Genomic DNA, 12,226 nt, shown 5'->3' with positions numbered 1-12,226 from the left:
GCTGTGGATGTGGATTTGGGGTCTCACATGGATGTAGGGTCTGATGTGCAATGTGGATTCTGGGTCTAATTTCTGGGCGCAAGAGCTCAACCAGCTCCAAGGCAATGTATTATAACATGTGTTCTTGAAGTGAATAATGATGGTGCTGAAGGGACTGTCTTCAGCTCCCAGCTCATCTGGTCCCACAAAAGTCTTTGCATGTGGCTGATACTTGGTGTCACTGATGAGAACCTGAGGTATACATGGCACTGTAGTGAGTGCACGTGACATTTTCTAGCCCTGTCCTGCCCTCCTCTGTGCTGAACTCTTCTTCATATGCCATAGTGCTGTGCCCTTGTCCTGTTCCTGGCTTTGGGCCTTTGCTTCTATTGGGCAGACACCCGTATAAACTTCATGAAGGAAGAATATTAACACTTTGCCATATTTGATGTATCTTTCGTAGTGTGCATTTTAAAGTTTGTTTTGGTATTTTGGAGCATAATTTTCATCCATCAATGTTCTTTCTGAGTTTCCTTTCCAATTTTTGTTTGTTTCTTTATAAAGAAAGTCACTTTGCACCCTGAGAGCAGACAAATATTCCCTCACGTTGTGCCTTCGATGGCTTTTCTTTTACACTTGACTCTTTGGAGTGTGTGGACTTGACTTTAGCTTGTGTTCTAAGATAGAGTGAACTTTCTATTTTCAAAAACAATTTGCCAAGATCTTTTTCTGGGCTTCATGCTCTGTTCTCAGAACTCAGGACTGTGGTGGCTGTGGAAGAGAACACCCGTCTAGGGCCCAAGACCCTGGTGGCCTTGCAGGGTTAGTCTGATACACTGGGCACTAGCAGTAACAGGTCACTCTGTCTAATGAGTGTTCAGTCCGGGCCAGGCCCACCCATGTCTTTGCCTGGCTTCATTTGCATGTATAAATGCCCCAAGGGCAAGGGCAGTACTATCCTTAGTGAATGAATAAGGAGACTATTCTGTGTCTGGGCAGGCACTTAACCTATCATACCTAACTCAATTTCCCTATTGTGGTAAATAAGGCTAATAATAAGAATTCTCATTATTGCAGGGTTGCTGGAAAATAATGCTATTAGAGTTCTTAGCATGCTGCATGTCTCAGAGTGAGTGCTCAGCCAGAGTTAGTGATGATGGAGTTTGTAATGGTGGTGATGGTGATGGTGATGGTGAAGGTGATGGTGATGATAATCTTGATGATGATGGTGTAGCATTGTTGGTGATGGTGATGAAAATGATGGTGATGAGGGTGGAGGTGATGATGATAATGATGGTGTGGCAATGTTGGTGATGATGGTGGTGGTGGTGATTATAGTGGTTGGGATGATGATGATGATGGTGTGGCGATGTTGGTGATGGTGATGGTGGTGGTGATGATGACAACGGTGATGGTGGTGGTGATGATAGTGGTTGAAATGATGATGATAATGATGGTGTGGCAATGTTGGTGATGACGATGGTCGTGATGATGATAGTGGTTGAGACGATGATGATGGTGTGGCAGTGTTGGTGATGGTGTTGGTGGTGATGGTGATGATGATGGTGGTGGCGATGGTGATGATGGTGGTGGCGATGGTGGTAGAGGTGATGATGATGATGGTGTGGCAATGTTGGCGATGGTGATGGTGGTGGTGATGATGACAACGGTGATGGTGGTGGTGATGATGATAGTGGTTGAAATGATGATGATAATGATGGTGTGGCAATGTTGGTGATGACGATGGTCGTGATGATGATAGTGGTTGAGATGATGATGATGGTGTGGCAGTGTTGGTGATGGTGTTGGTGGTGATGGTGATGATGATGGTGGTGGCGATGGTGATGATGATGGTGGTGGCGATGGTGGTAGAGGTGATGATGATGATGGTGTGTTGGTGATAGTGATGGTGATGATAATGATGATGGTGGTTGAGGTGATGATGATAATGATGGTGTGGCAGTGCTGGTGATGGTGATGGTGATGATGATGGTGATGATGATGATGGTGGTAGTGATGATAGTGGTTGAGGTGATGATGATAATGATGGTATGGCAATGTTGGTGATGGTGATGGTGGTGATGGAGATGATGATGTTGTCACTCTCACAGGGCCAGGTTCTTTTTTTCTCCTTTATTGAGTTAAAATTCACATAGCATAATATTAATCGTTTTAAAGTGAACAATTCAGTGGTACTTAGTAAATTCAATGCTATGCAACCATTGCCTCTATCTAGCTTCAAAATATTTCAATTTCCAAAGGGAAGTCCATACCCACCAAACAGTAACTCCTCATTCCTCTCTCCTCCCACCCTCTGGCACCACTAGTCAGCTTTCTGTCTCCATGGATATACCTATTATAAACATATTATCATTTCATGTGAGTGGAATCATATGGCATTAGTCCTTGTGTGTCATGCTTCTTTAATTTAGTATAATGCCTTCAAGATTCATCCACATTGTAGGATGTATCAGGACCTCATTCCTTTTTAAGGCTGAATAATATTCCATTGTATATACAGACTACATTTTGTTTATCCATTCATCTGTCAGTGGACATTTGGGCAATTTCCACTTTTTGGTTATTGCGAATAATACTGTTAGGAACATTTATGTACAAGGATTTGAGTACTTTTTTTTTTTTGGAGACAGAGTCTTGCTTTATTGGCCAGGCTTGAGTGCAGTGGTGCAGTCTCGGCTCACTGCAACCTCTGCTTCCTGGGTTCAAGTGGTTCTCGTGCCTCAGCCTCCTGAGTAGCTAGGGCCACAGGTGTGTGTCACCACACCCAGCTAATTTTTGTATTTTTGGTGGAGCCAGGGTTTCACCATGTTGGTCAGGCTGGTCTCAGACTCCTGACTTCAAGTGATCTGCCCACCTTGGCCTCCCAAAGTGCTGGGATTACAGGCATGAGCCACAATACACAGTACCTATTCTTAATTCTTTTGGGTATGTATCTGTCAGTGGAATTGCTGGGTCACATTGTAATTCTATGTTTAATTTTCTGAGGAAACATCAAATTTTTCTCCACAGTGCTTGTGTTTCTACCATTGATGTAAGAGGGTTATGATTTCTCCACATCCTCTCCAACACTTACTTTAAAAAAAAAAATTGACTGGGCGCGGTGGCTCATGCCTGTAATCCCAGCACTTTGGGAGGCCGAGGTGGGTGGATCCCCTGAGGTAAGGAGTTTGAGACCAGCCTGACCAACAAGGTGAAACCCCATCTATACTGAAAATACAAAAATTAGCTGGGTGTGGTGGCAGGCACCTGTAGTCCCAGCTACTCGGGAGGCTGAGACAGGAGAACTGCTTGAACCTGGGAGGCAGAGGTTGCAGTGAGCTGAGATCGTGCCACTGCATTCCAACCTGGGCGACGGGAGCAAGACTCCGTCTCAAAAACAAAAAAAAATTGTAGCCATCCTAGTGGGTGTGAAGTGATATCTTACTGTAGTTTTGATTTTAATTTCCTTAATGACTGAGAATGTTGAGCTTCTTTTCATGTGCTTGTTGTCCATTTGCATACTTCTTTGAAGAAATGTCTGTTCAAGTCCTTTACCTGTTTATTAATCAGATTGTTTGTTTTTTATTGTTGAACTGTAATAGTTCTTTATATGTTGTGGATGCCATACCCTTGTCTTATTTATGGTTTGCAAGTATTTTCTCCTGTTCTGTCACTTGCCTTCTTACTCTGTTGATAGTGTCCTTTAATGCAAAAAAGTTTTTAATTTTGATGGAATCCAAATTAGCAATTTTTTCTTTTGTTGTTCATGCTTTTGGTGTCATATCTAGGAATCTGTTGTCAAATTCAGTGTCATGAAGATTTACTCCTGTTTTCTTCTAAAAGTTTTATAATTTTAGCTCATATTTAGGTTGCCAATCCATTTCTAGTTAATTTTTGTATGTGGTGTGAGGTAGACATCCAACTTCATTCCTTTGCATGTGGATGTCCATTTGCCTTAGCACCATTTGTTGAAGAGATTATTCTTTCTCCATTGCATGGTCTAGGAACCCTTGTCAAAAATCAGTTGGCTGTTGATGTATGGGTTTATTTCTGAGGTCTTAGTTCTATTCCATTGATCTATATGTCTATCCTCATGCCAGTGCCACACTGTTTTATCATAGCTTTGTAGTAAGTTTTAAATCAGAAAGTGTAAGTTTTCTTAGCTTTTCCATTTCTGTAAACAAAGTTGTTGGGATTTTGATAGGGATTGCGTTGAATCTGTAGATTCCTTTAGGTAGTATTGCAGTCTTAACACTATTAAGTCTTCCAGTTCATCAACATGGAATATATTTCCATTTATTTGTATCCTTTAAGACCTCTTTCAGCAGCATACAAGTCTTGCATCTCCTAGGTTAAATTTATTCCTACATATTAATATTTTGTTATTTTTGATGGTATTATAATGGTAATTGCTTTCTTGATTTTATTTTCAGATTATTCATTGCTAGTGTATAGAAATCCAACTGGTTTTTGTGTGTTGTTTTTGCACCTACAACTTCTGAATTTATTTATTAGGTATAGAAAGTTTTTCTGTGTATGGATTCCTTTAGAGTTTTCTATATATAGGATTATGTCATATGCAAATAAAGATAATTTTATATCTTCCTTTCCAATTCAGACTCCTTTTAGTTCAGGAATTTTTTTTTTTTTTTTTTTTTTTTTTTTTTTTTTTGCCTAATTGCTCTGGCTAGAGCTTCCAGTACTGTGTTAAACAGAAGTGGCAACAATAGGCATCCTATTTTGTTCCTCATCTTATGGGAAAAGCTTTCAGCCTTTCACCATTGTATACGATGTTTGCTGTGGATTTTTCATCTGTGGCTTTCATCATGTTGAAGAAGTTCCCCTCTATTCCTAGTTTGTGGAGTATTTTTATCATGAAAGGATTTTGTTGAGTGCTTTTTCTGTATCAATTGAGATGGTCACGTAGGATTTTTCATCATTGTGTTAATATGGTGTAATGTGTCTTGGGGAGGATGGGGAATTGGGGAAGGATTGGAAGAGATGGGAACATAGGAATGAGGCAGAGCGCTGTGCCCGCTCAGCAGAAAGAGCCAGGTGAGCCCTGCTGCTTCTTGTATTTTACCCACGTGGTGAGATCTGTCCTCCAGGGTGAAGGAAAGAGAAGCACAGCTTCTGCTGTCCCATCCTCCGGGACAGAGCCCCAGGGTTGCATCTTTTTCTTCTTGCAGTCAGACATGATGCTTTAGGTGTTGAAGCACTGATTTATTTTCATGTACTGAACCGTCCTTGCATTCCTGTGATAAATCCCACTTGATCATGGTGCATTGTCCCCTTAATATGCTCCTAGACTTTATTTGCTGGTATTTTGTTGAGGATTTTTACATCAATATTCATTAGAGATACTGGTCTGTAGTTTTCTTTTCTTATAGTGTCTCTGTCTGGCTTTGGACTCAGGGTAATGCTTAGGAAATGTTCCCCCCTCTTCTTTTTTCTGAAGAAGTTTGAGAAGGATTGGTGTTATTCTTCTTTAAATGTTTGATAGAATTCACTAGTGGTGGTTCTGGGATTTTCTTTTTGGGGGAGGTTTTTTAATTACTGATTTAATCTTTTTACTTGTTACAGGTCTGTTCAAATGTTCTGTTTTTTTTTGAGTCATTTTTGGCAGTTTGTGTGCTTCTGAGCATTTCTCCATTTCATCCAGGTTATGTAATTTATTGACCTATAATTTTTCATAGTATTCTGTTATAATCCTTTTTTATTTCCTTAAGATCGACAGCATCTTTATGTTCATTTTTTTGTTTGCCCTGAGTAAAAACAGTCTGCTTCATGCACATCTATAGCTTCCATTCCAGGTAGCTTGCTGCCCTGACCCCCTCCTATAGCGACATTCTGGGGCTGCCTGGGGGGAATGTCCATTTTTAAATTTACTGGTCAGTTTTATTTACATGCATTTGCTCACTAGAGGAAGATGTTGAAGTATTTTCCAATTTGTTTGCTGCATTCTTCTTGTGGGAGTTGTCTGGACCTGTGCCCTGCCCATTATCCACTGTGTTCTTATTTAGTCTTGGGGACCTCTTTACATGTTACAGATGGCCATTCTTGTGTCACTTTTTTTTTTTTTTTTTGAGACGGAGTCTCACTGTGTTGCCCAGGCTGGAGTGCAGTGGTGCAGTCTCGGCTCACTGCAACCTCCGCCTTCTGGGCTCAAACAATACTCCCACCTCAGCCTCCCGAGTAGCTGGGATTACAGGTGTGTGCCACTATGCTCTGGCTAATTTTTTTTTGTATTTTTATTAGAGACGGGGTTTCACCATTGTTGGCCAGGCTGATCTCGAACTCCTGACCTCAAGTGATCCACCCACCTCGGCCTCTCAAAGTGCTAGGATTACAGACATGAGCCACCGTGACTGGCCTCATGTCACTTTTAACTAAAAAAAGTATCAGAATAAAACAAAGCATTTCCATTTTGCTGGGTTTGCTTCTGTAGAAGTTTATTGATGTCTTAGGTTGTGTCCTTTGATAACTCTGTGTTCATTCCTCAAATGGCTTAAGGCCTGTAGCCCGACCATCTGCATAGGAGGTGGCTCTCTCTTGTTCTAAGTCTCCAAGCAGGTTTGCAAGGGGTCTGGAGGAACTCCAGGGAGGAAATGAGGAAAGTGTGGTCATGATGTCTGGAGTCCTGGGCATGTCCTAAGGCCAGGCTGGTAGGCCTCTTGGCCCCCATGAGGATGAGCTGGATGGGTGGCTATGGTATGGCCTGCAGGAGGGGCTCTGAGCTGCCTCTGGTGTTTTCTGCCCCCTCAGGTTACCCCTGGTGAAGTGATGGGGACAGCCTGGCTCTGATAACCCCTCTTCCTTGCCTGCCCCCTGGGTGACAGGGCATTGGTGACCCTCACCCAGGCAGGCTTGCTAGATGGCCCATTCATTGGGTCCTCATGGTGGGGCGTATCCAGACGCTGTATCTAGGTCCAGGCTGCAGAGGCCTTTCCAGGAGGACATCTCTGCAGCTCTTTCCCTCCACCCTACTTTCCTGGTAGAACGCTGTCCCTGCACAGCTGTGCTCCATCTGGCCCGGGTTCCGAGACAATGAGCAGGGATTCTCCCTAGAGCTTGGCAGATGGAAAGTGCTTGAGGGGGTGCTGAGTGCCTAGGTAATGGTCTGTTTCGTCTCGTTTCAGCTGTGTTGGGGTGGAAGAGGAGGAGGCGCCCGACATCGACATATACCACTGCCCAAACTGTGAGAAAACGCATGGGAAGTCTACCTGTAAGTACCGCAGCCCAAGCAGCCATCTCTTGCTGAAGAGAGCGGCATCCACCCTGCCTGGGCTGCGTGGAGGACGAGGTCTCTGCTGGGCCTGGGCCTTGGGTTGCTGGGGGCAAAACGCCCTGAGTAGTGTCTAGGCCTGGGAACTCTGCCAGCCTAGCTTACTGTCCCCTGTAGCCTCACTAGGCCCACTGTAGCCCCTCCTGATCAGCTCCCACTGGCAGAGGCAGCTGTGCAAAGACTCAAAGGGCCTTCTGAGGCCTAGCGAGAGGCCAGGCCAGCCTGAGATAGGGGGACACGGACTTGGGGATCTGGATAAATGGTGATGCGGGGGTTTTCTAGGGGCCCCCAGCCTAGCCTGGCCCAGCCAGCCACTGCCACACAGGGGGCCCAGCCTGTCTGTTTTCTGGGCACGTGCATTGTTGATGGGCTCTGTCCTCCCCTCCTTTTTCAGCCCTGCCTCATGCCACCCACCTCCTCCTCTGCAGAGAATCTTGGAGGGCCCTTGCCTTTGCCACACAACCTGCTGTTTGTGTGTCCTAAGGGCTGAGGCTTCGTTTTCTTCTTGGCCCTTTCAGGTGTGCTGGGTCCTGGGGTACAGGCTTGGCTCACACTGTGCAGGTTCATCCAGGTGAGCTGGAGGTTATGTGAGCCTTGAGCTCCAAGCCTCAGCCCTGGTTGCAGAAGGGGAGCTATGTGGTGGTCTGCAAGGACTCGGGAGGGGTGTGGCCTGTAGACAGGACAGATGGTATGGATATGGGTGTGTGTGTGTGTTAATGTGGCCTCTGGTTTCCACTTCATTGGAGGGTCTTGGATGCTCACAGAATCTGCAGGCTGGACATGGGCCCTGGTTGGGTCAGCTGATCACATCCCTGCTGACCTGAGCCCTGGACAAGGTGGGGCAGGGAATGCATCTGGCTCCAGGTCACAGCCAATCTGAGTCACTCCCCTTTCAAAGGGAGCCCCCCTCCCAGTGCCCAGTTGCAAGCTGAAGCACCAGACCCCCAGACCCCTGTGGGATGAGTCCTATGGAATCAGTAGGGGCAGAGGGAGGATGCAGGCAATAGGTGGAAGGGGCCCCAGCACCCCTGTTCTGTGAGCTGTGGCTGGGTCGAGGGAGCCTTGGAGGCCTGGCCTGGCAGCTGGTGATGCTGGGTCTCACTACTCTGAGGACCTGGCTGCTCTTTCTTGGCCTCTCCCAAGGCCTGAACGCTTTGTTCCTGTCTATTGCTGGACAACGGTGGGGGCTGCATGTGTTTCAGGTCTTGACCCTATCCCCTGCACAGCCTCAACAAATATGCAGGCGGGTGATGAGGAGAAGCTAGCAGCTCTTCCTGAACTTTCAGGCTGATGGTTTGCCTGTGGGGAGGTTCTGGGATTCCTAAATTGCCTTCTTACTCCTGGTCCCCAGTAGTTGGCTGCATTTATGCTCAGAATGCATCTGCCTATGGCAAGCCCATTAAACTATCATCTGGTTATTGCTCAAAAACAGATAAACGGTAGGAAGGATCAGCCCGGTGGGGCATCCTCATGCATCTGGCACCTCAGTGAGCCCACCCGGAAAGCTGAGGGCCAAGCTATCTTTATGACAGGAATAACACAAACAGGGCTGAGCTTCCAGTGGGGACCTGGGGCTGCCCCATGGGGCCTAGGGGGCAGGTGTCAGGGCAGAGTAGGGTTGGAGCCAGGATACCCCAGGAGGTGCTTTCCTGGGGGGTAGGACCCTTTCAGGTCCTACCTGAGTGAGGGGGCTCGGGAGGATGCTTGGGGTGGCGTTGCTCTTGTGTGGTTCTTACACGTGTGCATCACTTGAGAAGAGGCTTTCAGACTGGTAGAAAAGAAAGTGTCAGAAACTCCTGGGCCAGGGGCCTCTTCTCCTGGTAGTCAGCATACATTTCAAGGGGTCCTTGCTTGGGGGCTCTTGCATGAGTTGGGGCTGGGGTAGAGCAATTGTGTGGTGCTGGGGCTGGGCAGGTTTTACATATTGGTGAGCACACAGCTTTGATTTCTCTAATGTCCCCAGGCATCCCTAGAAACAGCCCACCTGCCATGGGAATCCTATGTGCCTGCCTCACCCAGACCCTGCCCCTGCCCCTGCGGGGAGTTTGGGCAGAGGCCTGGTGTCCCAACCTGCCCTTCATTGCAGCTAAAACCTCAGTGCAGGCTCCCCTTCCTGTGTCCTACGGCCAGCCGCCCAGGGAGAGACATTCTAGACTAGCAGACAGTGCTGAGGTTGCAGGCGGTGGGACCCCTAGCCCCTGACTGGCTGTACACATGTGTGTGTGCATGTACGTGTATGCTTACATATTTGTGCATGTGTGTGTGCATGTGCTTGTGTGTATGTCATGCTCTGTTTAGGCTGCTGTAACAAAATACCACAGACTGGAGGGCTTAAGTAATAGAAAATTTATTTCTTAACAGTTCTGGAGGCTGGAAGTCCAAGATCAAGGTGCTGGCTGATTCAGTGTGTGGTGAGGGCCTGCTTCTGGTTCATAGACAGTGCCCTCTTGCCGTGTCCTCACATGGTGGAAGGAAGGAGGCAGCTCTCTGGGGTCTCTTTTATAAGGACACTAATCCCATTCAGGACTTTACCCTCATGACCTCATCACCTCCCAAAGGCCCCCTCTCATAAAATCATCACCTTAGGGGTCAGGATTTCAACAGATAAATTTTGGTGGGACGGATATTCAGTCCACAGCTGTGTGTATGTGTGTGTATGCATGCATGTCTGTGTGCACGTGTCTATGTGCTGAATGTGCTATATAAATTCTGTGAAGCAGATTTTCAGTTGTTACTGAGGGATGTGTGCTCCATCAGGACAAAGGTACACGGTTCTAGCACCTTCCACCAGTGTGCATGCTCAGATTTGAAGTGAGTATACACTGTGCCCAGAGCCTGTCTATGATGCCCCACTTGGTCTTTGCATATACTCCAGGCATGCCTTGCACACCAAGGCACATTGGGGACAAGAGGGCCCCTCTGTGTCCCTGGAGAAGCTCTAAGCCAGTGTTGGGAACCTCTGGAGGCCTTGAGCCTGCCTCCACCTGTCCTGCTCCTGCCACCCTGGCCTGCGGGTGGGGATGGGGGCTGCTCAGGGTTCCCAGAGTGAGCTGTGCCTGAGGCCTGGTCCTCACAGTTTGTTCCCTCTTTTTGAAAGCCACAGTGGTGGGGATTGCAGGGTCCCTCCCTGTTCCAATATGTCCCTTGAGCTGATTTTGGCCATGGCCTGTGGGCAGGGGCCATAGGCCCACAGGTTTACCTGACTGACACAGATTTGGTACAGGGTGTCCCAAGGTACCTGGCCAGGAACTAAGGAAGGCATCCCCATCTGATGAGGAAGCCACATAGTGGTTAGAAGCGGCCCTGAATTGCAGCTCCTGACTTACACACAGTCAGTTATCTTATTGAACTGACTTTCCTTATCCCGCCCTACCCTGTGGGGTTGCGGTGACTCTGCTCAGCAGTTGTCTCAGTGGGTGTGTCATCACAGGGGCACTGTCATCATGCTCCACATGTGGCTCTGGGACAGGGCACCCCATGCCGGTGCAGCAGGAGGGGCAGTAGGTCTCCTTGCCCCTCTGTGTACCTTTGCTGGCGACCTTGGCACGGCCCCACGTCTCTGGCCTCAGTTGCTTCATCTGTGAAATGAGGACCCCGCCCCATGAGAGAGGAGGTACGCAGCTGTAGCTGGGGGCCCCTGGCCTCAGTGAGCGTCCTTGGACAGGAGTGCGATTGATGAAATAATGACGATGCAGACAGGTGATGGGGAGGACGCCCCCACCCTGCCAGCTGTGCTGGGCCCCTGCTGGCTCCCCTCCGTGGCACCCTGTCTCTGTGGGCTGCCTCCTTTTCCTTGATCTCCTCAGCCAGCCATGAGGCCTCTCCCAGCTGCAATGTTACTGCTGCTGCATAACCATGGGGCTGCCTCACGCTCCTGCCTGGGCTGCCTCATGCTCCTGCCTGAGCCGCCGCTGTCCTGGACCTTCATTGCAGCCCCTCCTTGGAGCCCTGTCCATAGTCGGTGTTCCTCACAGGTGGTGACCTAAGGGCAGGCAGGGAGCTCTGCTTGGTGCAGAAAGCTCAGCTCTGGAAGTTTCCTCCCTAGGTCCCGCTTGGCTCCACCATGGAGTAGATATAACTGCCTCCATTTCCACGAGGCCTTCCAAGGCAGGGAAGGCACTTTGTGAACTCTGAAGCCCCTTGCTCCCTTGATATCCACACCTCCCCGGGTAGCAGCAGGCCCAGCAGGAGGGTGATGGTATTCACAGTCACTGAGGCTTAGGATTGTTGGGGGGTCAGGAGGGTCTGGGCTGTCATTGGGGGTGTCTTTTTTCCAACTCCTTTACCCTCTGGGCTGAACATCTGAGCACACACACCTCTAGGGCCGGCCTTGGCCCCCTTCCCATCTCAACTCTTAAGAGGTAGGGGCTCCCAAGCATCTATCGCTTGGGTAACACCTGCTCCAGCACCCCCAGCCTTGCACAGAGCCAAGATACTCGGTGAGTGCTTGCAAACTGCAACAGGAGGGCAGGTTGGAGTTATCTGTGGCCCTGGCATTGCCTGGCTCAGGCTGGCACCAAGAGGGCAGGAGCGTGGGCTGAACTGAGCCTTCTCTGCTGATAGTTATGAAGGCAGATGCATCCACCTCTCCTTCCAAGTTGCTTTGAAGCTGAGCAGCCAGTGTGACAAGGATGGAAGACTTCATCTGCTCGCAGACACTCCCCCTGTGCCCACTGTGTGCTGGGCCCAGTACTGGACATAGGGGGCACACAAGGATGAGCCCAGGGTCTGTTAGGAGCACCAAGCCAGCCTGTGAGTGTGTTCTGCCCGTGAACAAGCACCTACCGCACCAGGTGGCTTTGCCCTGAGAAAAGGCCCAGCGGAGTCTGGAGCAGACACTGTGCATGTGCCAACCTACATCCCACAGCCACCCCACAAGGCCCGTGTGAGCCTTTCTCTAGTAAAGACGAGGCACAGAGATGTCAAGTAATTTGCCCAAGGTCACACAGCTAGAAGAGGATT

General features: G+C 48.3%; 1 protein-coding gene across 1 annotated transcript in view; it reads left to right on the top strand.

Moving 5' to 3' along the window:
* The window catches only part of PHF2 (PHD finger protein 2), a 97,475-nt gene that overhangs the window by 41,066 nt on the left and 44,183 nt on the right, over positions 1-12,226 (top strand). The window contains exon 2 of the mRNA XM_030801879.1: positions 7,119-7,204. Coding sequence (XP_030657739.1) covers positions 7,119-7,204 — 86 coding nt within the window. The remainder of the gene's footprint in view (positions 1-7,118; positions 7,205-12,226) is intronic.

Source organism: Nomascus leucogenys, chromosome 1a, assembly GCF_006542625.1.
Source record: "Nomascus leucogenys isolate Asia chromosome 1a, Asia_NLE_v1, whole genome shotgun sequence".
Classification (NCBI taxonomy): domain Eukaryota; kingdom Metazoa; phylum Chordata; class Mammalia; order Primates; family Hylobatidae; genus Nomascus; species Nomascus leucogenys.
Note: the sequence above shows the minus strand (reverse complement) of the source record. Positions and strands in the feature narration are given on the sequence as shown.